Source organism: Dipodomys merriami, unplaced genomic scaffold (genome assembly GCF_024711535.1).
Source record: "Dipodomys merriami isolate MVZ:Mamm:240054 unplaced genomic scaffold, mDipMer1.0.p SCAF_146, whole genome shotgun sequence".
Classification (NCBI taxonomy): Eukaryota; Metazoa; Chordata; class Mammalia; order Rodentia; family Heteromyidae; genus Dipodomys; species Dipodomys merriami.
The window spans coordinates 1,580,791-1,600,936 of NW_027202782.1; the positions used below are offsets into that span (position 1 = coordinate 1,580,791).

Consider the following 20,146-nt stretch of genomic DNA (forward strand, 5'->3'; position numbering starts at 1 on the left):
CGGTGCCCAGTTTAGAATATTTTTTAAACTTATTTTTAGTTAAATATACAAAGGAATTACTGTTTAATATGTTAGAATATGTACAGTCAACCTTTGTCTTCCTCATCTTGATGTAATATCTCACCTTTGATTTTTTATTTCACTTTTTTATTTTTTTTACTGTCTTGTAGTTTATTTCTATTTATTTAGTTGATTATAGCTTGCGCATGTTTTTAAATTTGATGATGGAATATTTGAATAAATGTCTCCTAAACTAGACATTAAAAACTATATTTGTGCTGGGTATCAGTGACTCACTTCTGCAATGCAGGTTACTCAGTAGGCTGAGATCTGGGAATCATGGTTTGAAGTCAGGGCTGGGCAGTGAAGGGTATGAAACTCTTATCTCCAATTAACCACCTAAAAGCCAAAAGTGGAGTTGTGGTTCAAATGGTAGAGTGTTAGCCTTGAACAAAAACAATTAAGGACAGCATGCAGGCCCTGGTCTGGCTCCAAAGGTAAAGATAAAGATATAGATATAAAGTCATTGGAGAGGCTATCTGTAAAGATTTCTCTCTTTTCTTATTTCTTTTCTTTTTTTTTTTTTTAATCAGTCATGGGGCCTGAACTCTGGGGCCTGGGCACTGCTCTGATCTTCTTTTGCTCAAGACTAGCATTCTGCCACTTGAGCCACAGCGCCACTTCTGGCTTTTTCTGTTTATGTGGTACTGAGGAAATGAACCCAGGGCTTCATGCATGCTAGGCAAGCACTCTCCACTAGGCCATATTCCCAGCCCCGCTATTGGAAAATCTTGAATAGTAGTAATAAGTATTTGTAATGAGTATTTGTGCTGGATGTTTTGAATTTAAGGAGTTTTTTTGGTGATGTTCTTTTTTGTTGTTGTCTTTATCTAATGAATAAACAAGGTTAGTAGTAAATGTCCAAAAGCACAATAAAATACATATATATGGAGACATCAAAATGTACTGAAAACCAGTGCATTCAGAGTACTGAAAGTAAATGTTTACTGGCATCGTCAGCTACACAAGTAGATTTTTTTTTCTTGAAATAAAATGTTCATCAATGTTATTTTCATTAGCATGTGTGAATTATTTTTTAAAAAGCAAAGCTCTAGAATTTATAATCTTTTCTGTTTTCATCCCATTTCAGTGTTCACAATAGTGTTTCAACTCAGAGTACTAATTCCCAACAGGTAAGATAATACTAACCTTCTAAAGTACTGAATACACTAGGTAGTTAGTAACTGTAGTAGCATTAATTGGAATTTCAGTGGTGTAACTTTACACAGTTTTTACATTTTCTTGTTTTTATCCTTAAGTAATGTCTGACTTCTTATTCTTGCTATCCATAAGATATAAATAGAACAGATAATCCGTAAATACAAGAAAATAAAGTCAATAAGTAGTAAAGTTATCTATTCTAATGTAGTACATAAAATTTAAACATTTTATCACATTTATTCACTCTGTAGGTAATATTCCATTTTAATATTCTATATTAAATATTTTTTAGTATTTGTGTTTGTTAGTGTTCTGTTTGACCTTTTATTTAAGCAAAATCTGTGAATTTTATTTTTGTCCAAAGGCTTGGGGTGTACAGTCTTCTCCGCCTGTGATTCCTTCCACATTTTCTGCTCCGGTGCTGGTAGAGATAGAGAATCTTCCACAGAGTTCTGGAACAGACCAACACAACAGGAAATGGTTTGTTAGCTCTTTAAAAATAATTACTTGCTTGATTCCAAATCTTATGAGAACTATAAGTATGATTGAAAACAAATTATCCATATTTGTGAGCTGAGAAGATGACTACTAAGCATTCATTGGGGGATGAGGAAAATAAGGTATGTGGAGGAAGAAGGGAGTAGACTTGTCTAAATGGAGAACATGAGACAGCTGTCTTTGTTTGGATTAATATGATCTGGGAGTAGTAAGTGATTCTCTGTTGACAATAATCTTCTTTGTAATAAGTAGAACCTTTTCCTAGATCATAAGGAAAATAAGTTTATTTTGTCCTATACATGTGACGTTCCTCATTAAAGACTGAATGTTATGCCAAAAGGAAACAAATTAGTCTAATAAAGTAAATCATAAAATATTACACTTTTTTGGAGGTTGAGACAGAATTTGATGAGAGTTAATGTGTTTAGTTCATTTATGTTACTAGTGTCTTTTTCTACATGAATGTTGAATACACAAATATGGATACTTTGTGGATGGTTTCAGTTAATCACTCGGGTTCATCCTTTTCCAGATTACTTAATGTGGTTTGGAGAAGGGCTTCTTGGGAATTAATTGATTGCATAGTATGTTGGATGCATCTATCATCTATTCAGCTTTTGTGTCTATTTATTAAATGAACATTGATAATTCATAGGATTTTTTTCTTTTTTTTCTTGCTCTTAGTTTGTATAATACCTGAAATCTAATGAGTTTGTGTGGTGGTCTCAAGGTTTTGGTCAGCTTTCTGTGCAACCAGTTCTTCCTCGTGGTGGTGGGTCAACAGTGGTTGGTGATTATTTTCAGTCTTTGCTATGTAATTTTTTTTCACTGTTATTGCTGGCTTAACTAACTGCAGGATGCTTTGCTTTTGATGGTCGGGCATGATTTTACTTCAATTCCTGATAACATGGGTTTAAGATTCAAGGGGGGGATTCCCCACATTTTGTCATTTAAAATTTTCCTTTATAGTTGAGAATGTGGTAGGAGTAGTGTATGTTTGTGTGTGTGCGTGCATGTGTGCATGCGCACACCTGCATGCATACTTCAAATATAACAAGTGACCAATGTCAAGTTTTAGTTTTAAGTCTAGGAAAGTTTCTTCAACTTCTTATTGAACACACAGCTCCTGTAAGCAGCTATGCTTCATCTTCATCTTCTTAATGCTACCTATCCTTTTTTTGTTGTTGTTGTCGGTTGTGGGGCTTGAACTCTGGGTCTGAGCGCTGTTCCTTAGCTCTCAGCTCAAGGCTAGTGTTCTACCACTTGAGCCACAGCACCACTTCCAGTTTTCTGGTGGTTTATTGGAGATAAAGAGTTTCACAGACTTTCCTGTGCCGGCTGGCTTTGAACTGTGATCCTTAGATCTCAGCCTCCTGAGTAGCTAGGATTATAGGTGTAAGCCACTGATGCCTGGCAAGTTTTTCCATTTTAATGAGTATATATTTAAAGGTGTTTGATATAATTTTTTTAGCTTACCCAGTTCCTTTGACGCAGAGTATCTGCTTTGCATTTCAAGAAAAATGAAAACCTTGGAGCTGTGTGTCATCCTTGCTTTGTGTGTTTGGGCTGAGCTCTCCTTTGCTGAATGAAATAGAGTGGTGATCCTTATGGATGAGTCACAGAGTTCACACAGCATGGAACTGAGCATAGAGCTGGCATGGCTAGCAGCTAATGGGTTTTCTCACCTTAACTTAAAATGCATTCAATATTGTATTCTTTGTTTCTGCATGCTTTGATTTAAAATAATATGTAACAGTCCTCCTGTATCAGTAACTGAAAATTTATCACCCTTTGAGAAAAAATTTGTGAAAGTTAAGCACATAAATAAATCATTTATAAGCAAGCTAAACACAGTGATGCATGCTTGCTATCCCAGCTTCTTGAGAGTCTCAGGCAAGAGAGACTCCTGAGCCCAGGAATTATAGTCCAATCTAAGTAATCTAGTAAAATCTTGTCTCAAAAAATCAAAATAAAATACTCCTGTATTTATACATGAGAGGTATAAGTAAAAAGTTCACAAGTCTGAGGCCTGGGCTCCATAGTGGCATCTGCCTCAAAAAAAAGGAGAAAAAAAAACAGAATTTAGAAATCTTGCATAAGAGGCAAGACATGAATCCAATTTAATTTTCTAAAATTTTGGAGACTTTGTGTTGAGGGTAATGATTTTGTAGGTTAGTTCTGATTAACAAGTTATATTTCATTTGAAGGAAAGGTCATTTTATGGTTTAAAAACAAAACTGTCTGTATTTGTTCTGAAAATTTTATTCCAGTTTTCCTAAAGCTGAAAAAGGCTGAAAATGGATATTGAGAGCCCTGTGGTGGTAGCACAAAACTGTAATTTTAGCCACTCAGAAGGTAGACCTCAGCCCAATCAACAAGCCAGGTGTGGTGATACACATCTGTAATTCTAGCTACTCAGGCAACATAGGTAGGTCTGAGGGCAGGAAAAAAAAAAGATCAAGACCTTGTCTAAAAGAAAACTAAAGCAAAAAAGGACTAAGTATCTTTTTCAAACATTGTTTTTGAGGTGACTTTATTCCTTTGTAGTTACTTGAATTATATTTTGCCATACCATACCATTTTGCCATACCATAAAATTTTGATTTGCTGAACCTTCACAAATGTTTTCTTTCTACTGGAAGACTTTAACCATTTTTAACCGAAAACTGCATGTGTCCATTTCACTCCTCCAGTTCTGCAGCACTGTGCTAAAAGACATCCATTATGCTTGAATAGCTTCTTGGAGGGGGTTTATAATCTCATCACATTATCCTTGTGAGTTATAAAATTACTCTGAGAACAGAAGATTTTTCTTTTAATGCTGTTCTGAATTTTGTTTTCTAAATTTCAGTTTTTTGAAATCATTTGAATTTGAGAGATAATTTTTACACAATATCAGTTACCATATGTTTTTGTCTCTTTACAGTACTTTCACATATTTGAACTAAGTAATTATGAATATTTTCCTTTAAAAGATTAGTATTTTTCTTCTTCATTAATACACCAAACATGATTTCTGGCTTAGATAGTGACATCAGGGACAAATACCAAGTGTCTTACTCATTATGACATTTCTTTATGCATTAATTCACTTAACAGATTCTGATTACATGTATTTCCACACTGGCATTTTGATTTACATGTAACTTTATGGATACTCCCTGTTTGTAATTCTTGAATGTTACTGCATGGAATCAATGTTGGTAAAATACTGAGCAGTGTTGCATGCTAGTCACATTACCTTTCTCCTTTATTATCACTTACACATCCATTTTCTCCCTTTTCCTATTGACTAACTGTGCTCCCTCCCACTCCCCAACCATCCAGGCTCCCTGCTGCCAGTGACCGTTATCAACGTGGTGGAAACCAGTGGAACACAAGGGCCTTGCCCACCCATGCTGCACATAGAAACTACACTGACTTTGTACTTGAGCACAATGTGAAGAATGCAGGAGTCCATCATGATGTTCATTTCCCTGGCCATTCAGCCATGACCGAGATATGAGTTATTAAGCCTTTAGGCCTTGGGACTCTTATTATCCAAGTTGATTATATGTTTTCTGGTGTTTATAAAGAATTAATCACATTAGGAGCATATGGGAGGATTTATTTTTTACTGACTCACTAATTGTGTAGTGCTGTTTGAGCTTCACTTCTATGGGAAGAGGATCTGAAGAAGCTGTATACCATCACTGACAATAATAATTATTGCCCTATTGAAAGAGTGTGTATATCACTGTGATTTTAGCATATTAATACATCACTCAGAATATCTCAGAAGGTTTATGATTATGAAAAGCTATCATGTACATGCCATACAAATATACTAAGGTTTAAAGAATAACACACTAAAAGCACACCCTAAAGGAAGTATGTTCAGTTGTGATGCATCAGCCTTTTGTAATATTATAATAATACTTGTTCTTATACACTGTTTTAATGTCTAAACTGATCTGTGCCTTAATTTAAGTGCCTACGGTTTAATTAATTTAAGATTTTAATATATTTTTACTCTTTAGTAAGCACAAATACTAAGACAAGTCTAGAAATTATAATAGCATTACTCATATAGGGAGAGAAATCCGAATAGTTACTTTGGCGTACTCAATAGTTATACCAAATGAAAACTATTTTTTTCTTCTGTCTTTTTTACATTCATCTCTTTTCTCTTTCATTGCATATAGTTTGATAGATTACCCAGGTTTTTAACAACCTCGTAATCTGGCCTTATACAACCTTTAAAATAAAGTTCTGGAGTCAAACCATATCATTTTTAGATAATTGGATATATATCACTATTTGGGGTCCTTTTAAACTTTGGAATATAATTATTTAAACTCTTTGGGTTAATTTATAGGGGAAGGTTATTAGCTGGAAAAGGTATATTTATTGATGGAATGGGAGTGTTTCAAGGGAAGCATTTCCCTTTTTTTCCAAATTTTAGAAAAACTTTGAAAATTTTAAATTAGGTAAATAGAAATTTGAAGATATTTCATATTTTGAGATCTCCCACCTTCAAGATAAGGAAGCTTCATTCTAACGTTTAACTCATTCTGCTTGCCCCAGATTGGTTTTATTTCCCATAAATCTTCCCTGTGAGACAGCAATAAACAGACCTTTAATTTGGATGGTCTGTTAAAATTATAATGTAAGTTGTTAGTAGAAAACTAGAGTACAATGGAATAATCATTAGGACATAAATTTATAGGCTTCAGTCTGAGTTTATTATTATTCTACATAAGGGAATGGATGTCCAAAGTATTTTGTAGCACATACTGAATCTGAACAGATGAATATTTTAAATTTCCCAGTTTCTGACCTTTAAGCTCATGTATGATCCTCAGAGTTGTCTGCATAGCTTGGATTTTATTTTTGTTTCTTTTTCTTTTCTTAAAAGGGTCTGAACCAGCCAAGCACAGTGGCTCACACCTGTAGTCCTAGCTACTCAGGAGGCTGAGATCTGATGATCATAGTTCAAAGCCAGCCTGGGCAAGAAAGTCCATGAGACTCTCATCTCCAATAAAACACCAGAAAACCAGAAGTGGTGCTGTGTCTCAAGTGGTAGAGTGCTTGCCTTGATCTGAAGAGCTGAGGGACAGCGCCCAGGCCCAGAGTTCAAGCCCTATGACCGACCCCCCCCCTCCAAAAAAAAAAATGATGCCAGATACTGGTAGCTTATGCCTATAATCCTAGCTACTTAGGAGGCTGAGATCTGAGGATTGCTGTTCAGAGCCAGCTGGAGCAGGAAGGTCTGTGAGACTCTTATCTCCAATTAACCACAAGAAAACCAGAAGTGGAGCTGTGGCTCAAAGTGATAGACTGCTAGCCTTGAGCAAAAAGAGCTCAAGGACAGCACATAGGCCCCAAGTTCAAGTCCCATGACCAACTATATATATAAAATTGAAGATTCTTAACATTTCTATAGTAGAAACCAAAGAGGTATAAATGGAGAGCAAAGCTTTCCTGGTCTTTTAGAAAGTCCTAAGGCTTAACTTACATTAATATTAATGTTGAAATCTGAGCACAGACACTCATACAATCAATTTATTGTAAGTGAATTAAAATGGGGACATGTCTCAACCATTGCACCTGCCTAAGATACTTAAGGCCTTGAGTTCAGCCCTCCTCTCCTCAAAAGAACAAAACTCTCATCCTAATTCATTCATGAATTCCTGAAGTTGGAGGTGAGGTAAGCACAGGGGAAGTAGGGGAAGTAAAGGGCTAAGACTAGATGGTAGTAAAATAGCCTACTCTATAGATGTTTCCATATGCTTCAGGATTTCATATCAATTTGGGTTGAACATCCATAATCAGAAATTTTGAAATGTGAAATTCTCCAAATTCTGAAACTTGTAGGTAAGTTTCAGTCTGAGTTTATCATTATCATTATAATTAGTGATAGATGGCTTCTTGAGGGCTGATATGCTACAAGTGGAAAATTCCATAACTTTACCTAATAGGACATTGGTTTCAGTCAAAATACAAGTAAATTATAGACTAGAGGCAAGGCTCAAGCGGTAGAGCACCAGAATGAGCAAGAAAGCCAATGAGATCTTGAGGCCTTAGATTCAAGTCCCAATACTAGTACCAAAAATCACCAAAAAACCCCCCAGGGGAGAGCTAGATGAACACTGTACAAAATTACCTTGAAGCCATAGGTACATATGTGAAACACACATGAATTTCATATTTATACTTGGGTCCCATCCCACAGAGAGTTCATTATATATTTCAAAATACAACAAAAACTTGGGGTTAGAGTCATGCTGTAGTTGATAGAGCACTAGCCAATGAAGGAAAGTGACAAATACCAAGTTTTCAGTCCCGACTCTGACACCCGCCCCCCAAAATAAAAAATTCAGAAAGCTCTGAAACACTTGTGGTTCCAAGTGTTTTGGATAGGGGACACTCAGACTGTATTGTGAGTATATCTGTTCTTGCTAATACTGTTTTCAAGGTAGTTATACTTATTTCTGGAGCTTGACAAATTTATAAGTAACTCAAACTAAATTAAGTTATCCTTAACATTTCCACTCTGCATTTTGTGATGCCCAAAGGGTCAAAAGTCATAAATCTCAGATTAGAAGCAATGTGGGAGCCTGTTCCTATAGCCTCAGCTAGTTGGGATCCTGCCAGCTACTTGGGAGGATCACTTGATGCCAGCCCGGGCAACATGGCAAGACCCCTATGTGTAGGAAGTAAAATCCTAGACTAGAGAATACCTTCCAGAAGTACCCTACTGGATGATTATCCTTTTGATTAAAGGGAATCATCAGCATAGAACTCCATGAGCTTGTGCTAGAGTGCTAATTAGTGCTTTGACACATTTGTTTAGCATAAATTAGTGCTTTGAATTAGATTGGTTGTTTCAGCTGTTCTTACTAGGGAACTTTTAGAAACAACCGAAATAGTGACCTTCACGCTTTAACACATGGAAATAAATGAGCTCTTAAGATTATTAGAGTTTTTTTTGGCAAATTCTGAGGTTTATGAACTCAGGACCTCTTGTTATGCAGACACTGTTGAACTATGCCTCCATCCCTGAATTTAGTGATTTTTTTTGAGATATTGTCTCACTAGGAAGTAGGCACATGCTTGAATACTAGCCATCTGTATTAGGCTTCCAGTAGCTAGGATAACAGGCCTGTGTCCAGGGGGGGTCTCATGAGTTTTTTTCTGCTGAGGATAGCCTTAAAACATTATCTCAAAAATCTTAGCCTACCAAGTAGCTAGGATTGCAGGTGTGAGCCAACTAGATTATTATGCTTTGCATAATGAAAATCTCAAACATTTTATCTTTTGAGTATGACCTAACAGTATCCATGATAGAGTAGTCATAGATAAACACATAAATTTACAGATAAAAATGGAATTTTATTTGTTTTATTTGTATATGTGACTTCTGAAAAGCAGCTAGTACATTTTGGTATTGTAATCTTTTTGTGTGTGTGTGTGTGTTTGTGTGTAGATTGAGATTGATAGGAAGTGTTGACCTAAATAAAAATCATTGTGCTTCTTTGGTGGATCATCAGTAAGTGCCCAGGATTTAAAGTACTATTGTAAATAGGATAAAATACAAAACAGAAGGGAGACAGCTTCTTTCCTGGGGTAGTAGAATTAGATGAACCTTAAGAGAGAGAGAGAGAGAGAGAGAGAGAGAGAGAGAGAGAGAGAGAGAGAGAGAGAGAGAGAGAGAGAGAGAGTGTGTGTGTGTGTGTGTGTGTGTGTGTGTGTGTTTCTGTGCATCCTTTTCCCTTCTTTTTGAGGCTTCAACTCAGGTCTTTTATATGCTAAACCAGTACTCCCCACTACTGAGCCACTCAGTTTGAGTAGTTTCTCTTATTCACTAGATTTTTACATATTTTCTTGGTTGGCAGGTAGATAAGAATTTTCATGTACTAACCCTGCTTTGTATGCCTTGACAAAAGTGAAACCCTGATGTCATCAGGAAATCCTCACACCAGGATTCCTACTTCGCTTGCCAAAGTAGGAAAATAGATAAGCAACGCTGAGAATAGAGAATCTGGTCTAAGTTTCAGAAGGGAAGAATATTGTGGGGATGACTGGCTTCATAGGTATATGATGAATGTTCTTTTGACCTTGTGGTCTCTCTTGCCCCTGATTGCATTCACAAATATAAACTGGAAAGTTTGAGAAATAGTTGATACAAGTTAATACAGTACACAGTGATGGTAGAAGCAATAGTTTGAGCCATGGTATTTTAAATGTTTCGATTGACAAAAACCATTTCTAAACCATAGCTCTTTGTTTTCAAGGCCCTGATTTTGTGTGTTAGCCACTGAATATTGAGTTTGAAAAAAAAAAGCAAATTGTACTAATTTGCTTTTTGTCCTTGGTATTTAGGCTTGTTAAAATTGAAAAAGTTTTTTTAAATTTTTATTTATTTTTTATATTTTTGTCAGTCTTAGGGCTTGAACTCAGCCTAGATGTTGCCCTTGACTAGTTTTTATATAAAGGCTTCATTTGGAACATTAATCTTAATAGTATAGAAATTAAGACATGAAGCATGTCACTTTCAGTAGAAAATCTATTAAGTTCATTTATTTAACTTCATTTATCAGCTTTTGTCCATTGCTAATGTAATTATAATATACGTCCTTTGAGCCATTTGGGCTGATGAGAAAATTCTTGAAAGAAATTGGTTAAAAAAGAAAAGTATTTTCTATAGTTTTTGCAGTGATACTTTTTTTATATGCTGAAGTAGAAAAACAAGTATTCTGTTCTTCCTGAGGGAGTTGTTCTTGCATTTTTTTCCCTTTATTTTAAGTAATTAAGCTTCTGTATTGCCAACTAGCAGGTGTGTCCTCAGTTCTAGGTAGTGGTGCTTGAGTGAGCTTTTAAACAATGTGTTCTTGGCAGCTGCCCAGCATTGTGTTTATACTGGCAGGAAAAGAGAGATCTGACTAGGAGAACAACATTCTCTAAGGATTGAGACTGAAGACTCCCTGAGTGGTATAATAAGCCTCTACCTCCTCTTCAAAACAGGTTCAGCAGCTGTAGTTTGTTCTTTCATTTACTCACTATTTATTTACTTGTTTGAAGTTTAATTTGTTTTTAATTAATTTTAATGAAGAATTGATATATCGGTGTATGGGTAGGCTTTGTAATAAGTTGCATATTTTAAAATAAAGCTCTTATATACAGCTATGCCCAGTCATTGTTAACACATTAAACTATTGTGAGTAAAAGAGAATTGAAAATTATGAAGTAATAACTAGAAGGTGTTGGCTGGCTTGATTTTATTGTGAACTAATAGAGCAGTATTGAGAGAAACCATGGAAACATCTCACAGTGTAAAATATCACTAGGATATATATGCTATTTGATAGAAAGGTTTCTGGTAGCAAAGCTCAGCCATTTGAGATTGCATATTTGTATTTGTAAACTGTCAAGGATTTTGAAGGTTCCAGGTTTGACAGATTGAATTCTTTCTGTTGACACTGTTAGTAAAATCTGGAATTCTTGGGAAAATTTAAGAACTCATGAATATCCAGGTAATTACTTAGGAATTTCATAATCGTGTTGGAATAATAAGTGCTAAAAAATATTTGAGTAGATTGAAAACTGAAAACTAGATGTGGTAGTACAGATGTGTACTGATCTGTGGTAGTACACATCTGTAATCTCAGTATTCCAGAAATCAAAGGCAGAAAGGTTGCATGTTTGAGGTTACCTGACCTACGTAGCAAGACCGTGTCTGTCCTGTCTGTTGGGGCTGGAAATGTGGCTTAATGTTAGAGTGCTTGACTAGAATGCATGAAGCTCTAGATTTGATTCCTCAGTACCACATAAACAGAAAAAGCCAGAAATGGCACTGTGACTCCAGTAGAGTGCTAGCCTTGAGCAAAAGAAGCTCACAGGCCCTGAGTTCAAGCCCCAGGACTGGCAAAAAAAATAAAAGACCCTGCCTATCTCAGAAAAACGAGAGGTGGGGATATAGGTCTGTGTAGAATACTTGCCTATTACGTGCAAGACCCTAGGTTTGATCCCCAGAAAAGTATTGTGAATAGATTGGAAGTGCAAGGAGTCTGGATTTGATAAGTCTGTAGAATTAGTTTTTTAATTGGGAGATTTTTGGATGTCTTTTATTAAAATCTTTATTTTTTACAGTGTTAGGGATTGAACACAAGGCTTCACACATGCTAGGCAAGTGCTCTACCACTTGAGTCCTGCCCCTTGCCCTTTTGTTTATATTTTGTTTTTCAGATAGGGTCTCCCTAACTCTGTCTAGGCTGGTCTGACATCCTTCTACCTCTGCCTTCTGAGTAGCTATGATTGCAGGAGTGAGCCACCATAACTAGCTTGTTTTTAAACTTTTTTTTTGGGGGGGGTGGGGGGGAGGGTCCGGTCGTGGGGCCTGAACTCTGGGCCTGGGCGCTGTTCTTCAGCTCAAGGCTAGCGCTCTACCACTTGAGCCACAGTGCCACTTCCAGCTTTTTTTTTTCTTTTTGCTTATGTGGTGCTGAGTTGTTAAACCAAGGGCCTCAGGCATGCAAGGCAAGCGCTCTACCACTGAACCGCCTTCCCAGCCCTAAATATATTTTTTAATCATCTACCCGAATACATTGTTGGGCCTCATTACTTTTTCTTTTCCTTTTCTTTTTTCAGTCATGGGCTTGAACTCTGGGGCCTGGGAGCTGTCCCTCAGCTCTTCAGCTCAAGGCTAGCGCTATACCACTTGAGTCACAGTGCCACTTCTGGTTTTGTCTGCTTGTATGGTGCTGAGGAATCAAACCCATTGCTTGTGAGGCAAGCACTCTACCACTGAGCCACTTTCCCAGTCCACTCATTTCTTTATACATATTCACTTACAATTTCCTGACTGTGCTGTGTTGTCCCTTTCTGATTAAATCAAACTGTATAATGTGCCTGAAGATGATGAATGTGAAATATACACACCACCATTGAATGTTCTCATTTGCCACAAAGCTCAAGCAGGCCTTCAGTGCTGTCCTGTATTATATCACAATTCATTCTCCCACTGTGCTGGACTAACTGTGCTGGACTAAAATTCTCTTCAGAACTGCCATGAATTCAGTTCTCACTTCTTACTCTCTTGCTTAATTGAGAAAATAACCAACAGAAAATATTTGTACATGCCTAACATCTTATTGATGAATGTGTCAGCTCTCTTTTGCTTTCCTGCTGTTGTCCAAAGTGAATCACTGCATATTGTAGTTACAGCCCACCAGTCCTCTCTCCCATCACATCATGATCCACGTACTTGGAAAAAGCAATCATTTTAACACTGTTACCTTCTCTTCTACATCCTCACTTTTTCTCCACTTTTAGAATGTTCTTATCTAAACAGTCTATACTATCACATCATTAAAAAAAAAAAACCACCTTGAATCCACTTTCTCTTTGGAGTATTTCATTTCTTAATTCCACTGGTAGCAAAACTCTTTGGCTTGAAAAAATTATCTGTACTCAACTATGGCCTCTCTTTTAAACCCGTCTTAATCATACTTTGTCTCTAACACAAAGGAACTAAGTAGGTTTGTGCATGTTGATTATATTTGGCAAGTGCTCCATTAAGGAAGATAACATTCATTTCTAGTTTTCCCAATGACTTGCCAGAAGATGGCACTAAATGTCTTGTTCTAATAAGGTTAAGTATGTTACAAGACAATTTTGCAAGAGGTGAAAGAAAATACAGTATTTAGAAGGCACATTGTTCAAATACATGCAAAGGCTCTGTTGGGCTAGTAGTGTTAAACTGCCTCTCAAATAGTTTGGTTAGGTTACAGATGACCTTCACATTTCCCATCCAATCATCAGTTTCAATGAATTAGCATTAAGATGGGATGAGGGCTGGGAAGGTGGCTCAGTGGTAGAGAGCTTGTCTTGCATGCTTGAGGCCCTGGGTTCAATTCCTCAGCACCACATAAGCAAAAAAGAATAAAGCCAGAAGTGGCGCTGTGACTCAAGTGGTAGAGCGCTAGCCTTTAGCTGAATTGCTGAGGGACAGCGCCCAGGCCCAGAGTTTAGGCCCCACAACCAGACCCCCCCCCAAAAAAATTGTAGTGTCTCAATTTTAATATGTTCGGAATCGAATAATTGTTCTCTTCTCTGGTCTTTCCCCTCTACAGTTTTTCTTACTCATGAACTGGCAGTGTCAGTTTTCTTGTTGCTAGGCCAGTGTGTTGTTTAGACCTACTGGTTCTGAGAAGTACTGCCATGGATCATGTAGATCATGCAATCATCATCTTTACTCCTCCTTGTCTCCTCTCTAAATAAGTCCATAGTTTTACCAACTTTCCAGAATCCATCACTTCCTACATGTCTTTGGCAACCACTGTTTCAGTGGCTATGCTAAACATGGCTCAGTACCTATTGTCTGCTATTTCCTTCAGCACTCATAAAGATCATCACTTGTGTCACCTCAATCCGTGGTCACACCTTATGATTGGCAGGCATGATTTTCCCATTACTTACGCCACTCTTGAAATTGCTCACCCGCCTCCAAAAGAATCTCCTGGTTCGTCTTCAAACATACATGGTGTTCCTTCCCAGGATCATTGTACATTTCTGTTGCCTTAATATTCCTTCCTTAAATCTCTTAGGGGTCATTCCTACTCCGTTAGATTGCTTATCAGCCAAGTTTTTCCTGACTACTCTTAACTGTACACCTTTAATCTTGAATTTCCCTTTGCCTTCACCCTTTATCTTCTTTTCATCATTTTATATTACAGATTATATGCTTATGTTTGTCGTCTGTATTAAATAGATTGAAAGCTCCAACAAGGATATTTTTGTTTACTCTTCTATCACTAGAACAAATACTACATACATATCATTTGATTGAATGGAAACCACATTTTGGCACACATGGTAATGAATAATAAAAATTATATCTACAGCATCAAGGAATTTATACTTACCTGTGGAGATGGACAGTTTTACAACTTGCTTCTGATAGAAGCAAGGAAGGTCCTAAAACACTATAAAGAGGTTAAGGTTCTTGGCGTTGGTTTAGATTTTTGTTTTTAGAATAAGGAACATCATTACAAATTATTTCAGGCTGAGAAACTTAACAGCAAAAGAAAATTTCAAGTGACATAGTTTGCATGTAGTTGAGAAATGATGAACTAGATTTTAGAAGGAGTATTAAATTCAGCTTGGAAGTGTATCTGAAGTGGTAGGGTACCTGCTTAGCAAGCAAACATTTTAAAATACACAATTCAGTGATTTTTAGTGTATTCACAAAGGTGTATAACCATCACACTCATATAGAAATTACAACTATTAGTAATTTTTCTTTTCTTTTCTTTTTTTTTTTGTTGTTGGTCATGGGGCCTGAACTCTGGGCCTAACTGCTGTCCCTCAGCTCTTCAGCTTAAGGCTAGTGCTCTACCACTTGAGCCATAGTGTCACTTCTGGCTTTTTTTGCTTATGTGGTGCTGAGGAATTGAACCCAGGACCTCATGCATGCAAGGCAAGCACTCTACTACTGAGCCATCTTCCCAGCATTCTATTAGTATTTTCTAAGAACTCTTTTTACCTAAAATTTCCAGTACCTCATAAATGTTTCTCCCTGTTGGAGGCAAATTGACAAATAAAAACAAAATACTGTGGCAGTCAAATTTGTCACTACCTATTGTAGGATGATGAATTACTTGCATTAGAAAGTATTTGGGTTTTATAGTTTGCATCTATGTAACATGGATACCTGGGAATAAATTACCCGATTTTATTGGGTGATTTTTTTTCTCTCCCTTTAAAATATTTGCTTGTTTGTAGATTGCAAATCCTCGACAGTTCTCAAGTTTGTAGGTTGCAGTTAAATCTTTCTTGAAAGGCTGGGAAGGTGGCTCAGTGGTGGAGCACTTGCCTTGCATGTCTGAGGCCCTGGGTTCGATTCCTCAGCACCACATAAGCAAAAAGAAAAAAGCCGGAAGTGGCGCTGTGGCTCAAGTGGTAGAGCACTAGCCTTGAGCTGAAGAGCTGAGGGACAGCGCCCAGGCCCAGAGTTCAGGCCCCACGACTAGACCCAAAGAAAAAAATCTTTCTTGAAGAAGGAGCAGTAAAATTTTAAATGACCTGCTGTACATATTTCTCTAAGAAATAGTGGATATGTCTGGGTCTATCTAAAGTTACTGGATCTGTGTGTAAGATTCATTTATGTTTTGTTTTTTATTTTGTTGTGTAACATAAGAAGTACCTTGCTGATATCCTTTAGCATAACAGATGCTTTCCTCTTATTGCCTCTCTTGTTGACACATTCTATGGTCTTTCTGTTTCCTGCCATGCTGAGAGTATTTCTCTACTGAAGTAAACACTTAACCTCTCTACTTTCTCCCAAATATATAATAAGCAGTTAAAGCTTTACTGCTTCGAATATCTCTGAAATGAACATTTGAGATTTTACAAGGCGTCATGTAGATTAATAGTCTACATATTGGGTACTCTTCAAAATTAGTAACATTGAATTAAAACTCCTTTGTACAACTACTTAAAGATAATTTTTTCAAAGTGGCCATATTATGCTTTTTTGCCCATACTGTTGCTCATAATCTTTAGAACTATATCTCATGATTATTTAACTGGATAGTTATACACATTAGCAATTGATAATTCTGTATAGATAATGTTTTTGACTAAGAACAATACTTTCAGTACTAAATGTATAAGCATAAAACAATTCTGAAAAATGAGAGATACTCTCCATACTTTATTATTTTTGCCTTATAACATGTAAATGTTGGCATATATAATATTTGTTTGTTTGCTTTGTTTGTGTGTGCCAGTCCTGGGGGCTGAACTCAGGGCTTAGGTGCCATCCCTGAGCTTTGTTGCTCAAGGCCAGGTTCTACCAAGTTCTACCACTTGAGCCACAGTCTCACTTCCAGGTTTTTGTTTTTTTGGTTTTTTTTTGTTTTTTGATTGTGGGGTTGAACTCTGAGCCTGGGTGCTGTCCTTGACCTTTTCAGCTCAAGGCTGGCACTCTATTCCTTGAGCCATAGCACCATTTCCGGTTTTCTCGTGATTAATTGGAGATGAGAGTCTCACGGACTTTCCTTGCCTGGGCTGGCTTGAACTGCAATTCTCAGATCTAAGCCTACTGAATAGCTAGGATTAACTGGCCTGAGCCACTGGTGCCCGACTGTATTATTTTTTTTATTTTATTTTGCCAGTCCAGGGGCTTAAATACAGTGCCTGGCACTATCCCTGAGCTTCTTTTGTTCAAGACTAGCTCTCTACCACTTGAGCCACAGCGCCACTTCTGGCTTTTATTTTTGTTTATGTGGTACTGAGGAATCGAACTCAGGGATTCATGCATGCTAGGTAAGCACTCTACCACTAAGCCACATTTCACAGCCGGTGGTTCAGGCCTGTAATCTTAGCTACTCAGGAGGCAGAGATTTGAGAATTACAATTCAAAGCCAGCCTGGGCGGGAAAGTCTTTGAGATTCTTTTTTTTTTTGTTTTTGTTTTTTTGTTTTTTTGTCAGTCGTGGGGCCTGAACTCTGGGTCTGGGCGCCATCCCTGAGCTCTTCAGCTCAAGGTTAGCGCTCTACCACTTGAGACACAGTGCCACTTCCGGCTTTTTCTGCTTATGTGGTGCTGAGGAATCGAACCCAGGGCCTCATGCATGCAAGGCAAGCATTCTTACCACTGAGCCACCTTCCCAGCCCCGAAGTCTTTGAGATTCTTTTTTATGTTTTTATTTTTTAATTTTTTTAATTTTTATTTTTTCGTCTGGTCATGAGGCCTGAACTCTGGGCCTGGGCGCTGTCCCTCAGCTCTTCAGCTCAAGGCTAGTGCTCTACCACTTGAGCCACAACGCCACTTCCGGCTTTTTTCTTATGTGGTGCTGAGGAATCGAACGCAGGGTCTCATGCATGCAAGGCAAGTGCTCTACCACTGAGCCACCTTCCCAGCCCAGTCTTTGAGATTCTTATCTCCAATAAACCACTCAGAAAACCAGAAGTGGCGCTGTGGCTCAAGTGGTAGAGCGCTAGCTGAAGAGCTGAGGGACAGCACTCAGGCCCAGAGTTCAGGCCTCATGACCGACAAAAGAGATAGTTCACATTTCTATATCAATTTTTGTTTAATTAGCACATATTATACCTGTTTATGGCATACAGTTAATATTTCAGTGTTTGAATACAGTATGTACTGATTATCTTCTTACTACTTTGTATTGGGAATCTTCAAATTCCTCTTTCCTAGTTATTCATGAAATACGGAACAGGTAATTGTGAAGTCTCACTGTTGTGAGACTTTTTTTTTTTGTCACTTGCCACTGGTGCCAGGCTAAGATAATTTTTAAAATTAAGAAAATTGTAACTCCACATTCGTTTATTAAATCAAAATTAGTAATCTAGTGCTATTAATTTTCCATGTATTAGCACTGTCAAACATTCTGGGAATATAATAGTCATTGGTACTGTCATAATATATATCCTATTGAAGGAAGCTCATAATACACAAGTAGATAAAGGTGATTTCAAGTAGTAACAGGAGCCATGAAGACAGTAAGGTAATGCCAGTCCAGGGTCTTAAATACAGTGCCTGGCACTATCCCTGAGCTTCTTTTGTTCAAGACTAGCTCTCTACCACTTGAACCACAGCGCCACTTCTGGCTTTTATTTTTGTTTATGTGGCACTGAGGAATCGAACTTTTTTAATTTTAATTTTTGCCAGTCTTGGGGCTTGAACTTGGCATGGGCTACCACTTGAACCACAGCACCACTTCTGGCTTTTTCTGTATATGTGGTACTAAGGAATCAAACCCAAGGTTTCATGCATGCTAGGCAAGCACTTTACCACTAAGCCACATTCCCAGCCCAGGTAATGTCACTTTGAATGGTTACAGGATAAGAGGTGGGCTTTGAAAGGTATTTCAATAGAAGTCAGGCATGAGCCATAGCAGAAGAAGAATATTTCAGGCTGAAATAACAGCAGTCACATGGAATTAGATGATATTTGAGTGGAAATGAAAACATTTTGAGTAGAACTTAACTAATAAAGAAGATGACGGGCAGTTGGGTACTGATGGCTCACACCTGTAATTCTAGCTACTCATGAGACTGATATCTGAGGATTGGTTCAAAGCCAGCCCAGACAAGAAAGTTGGAGAGACATTTATTTCCAATTAGCAAAAGAGCTCAGGGAGAACACCCAGGCCCCATGTTCAAGTCCTATGAGCGACTCCCCCCTCGCCCCTCCCCCCCAAAAATATCACTCATTGAAAGTTCTTTTTATAGTGGATTTTAAGTAGGAGAATGCTATGCTCAGGTTCATTCTTTTAAAAGATGACTTTAATGTATGGGAAATGTAAAGGAAGAATGTTTTTCCCCTTTGAACGACTTTAGAGTAATTTGCAGAGATAATCAGCTTTTGCATTCAGATTCTTCAGCAACTGTCTTTTAAATAGAATTTTTTTTTTTTTTTGCCAGTCTTAGGGTTTGAACTGTGGACCTGGGATCTGTCCCTGAGCTACTTTTGCTCAAGTCTACTGCTCTACCACTTGAGTCACAGTCCATTTCCAACTTTTTTTCTGAGTAGTTTATTGGAAATAAGTGTCTCATAGACTTTCCTGCCTAGGCTGGCTTCAAACCATAATCCTCAGATCTCAGCTTCCTAAGTAGGATTACAGGTGTGAGCCACTGGCATCTGGATAAAAGTGTTATTCACAAGGGGGTTACCACATGCATTCAGAAAATAAATTCTAAGATACTACAACCTAATATATACCATCCACATTTCCTGATTGTCTCAATATTTTTTTTTATTTTTATTTTTTATCATGAAAATACCATACAGAGGGGTTACAATTACCTGGGCAAGATAACAAGTGTCTCAATATTTTTGTTTATAGCAACATCTCTCAGACATTTGTGATTATTCTTCAGCAGCAATTCCTTAATCTCGCCTTATCTTGTATAACATTTGCACTCCTAAATATTAAGTATTTCATAGCGTTGCTAATAGGAATTTATTCAAGTTGTACATCATGGCAAGAAAAATGACTTAATATATTGGATCAGAGAGTACTTCATGGCATTTTGTTCTGATGCTGATATAGTTAACTTGGATTGCTGGCTAAAGTGATGGCTATTAGGTTCTCTATTGTAAAGTTACCTATTTTTGTAACATCAAATACTTTATATAAATGTTATGTCTCAGAAACCTTCACAAATGATGAAACAGTTGTCACTTTTGATGGTGGCAAAATGATGATTAATTAGTATCTTTCTACACTAACTAGTTGGTATTCTAAAACAACTTTAAAAAAATCTAGGGACTGGGAAGGTGGCTCAGTGGTAGAATGCTTGCCTAGCATGCATGAGGCCCTGGGTTCAATTCCTCAGCACCACATAGGCAGAAAAAACTGGAAGTGGTGCTGTCGCTCAAGTGGTAGAGCACTAGCTATGAGCTGAAAAGCTGAGGGGCAGTA

The 20,146-nt window shown here is 37.4% G+C and overlaps 1 protein-coding gene across 3 annotated transcripts in view; it reads left to right on the plus strand.

Moving 5' to 3' along the window:
- The window catches only part of Epb41l5 (erythrocyte membrane protein band 4.1 like 5), a 139,692-nt gene that overhangs the window by 71,629 nt on the left and 47,917 nt on the right, over nucleotides 1-20,146 (plus strand). For 2 of the 3 annotated variants that reach the window (XM_070021876.1, XM_070021877.1), the window contains exons 15-16: nucleotides 1,151-1,193; nucleotides 1,586-1,701. In XM_070021876.1, coding sequence (XP_069877977.1) covers nucleotides 1,151-1,193; nucleotides 1,586-1,701 — 159 coding nt within the window. Of the gene's footprint in view, nucleotides 1-1,150; nucleotides 1,194-1,585; nucleotides 1,702-5,046; nucleotides 5,656-20,146 lie in introns of those variants that run through there. The other variant, XM_070021878.1, reaches the window with a different exon arrangement.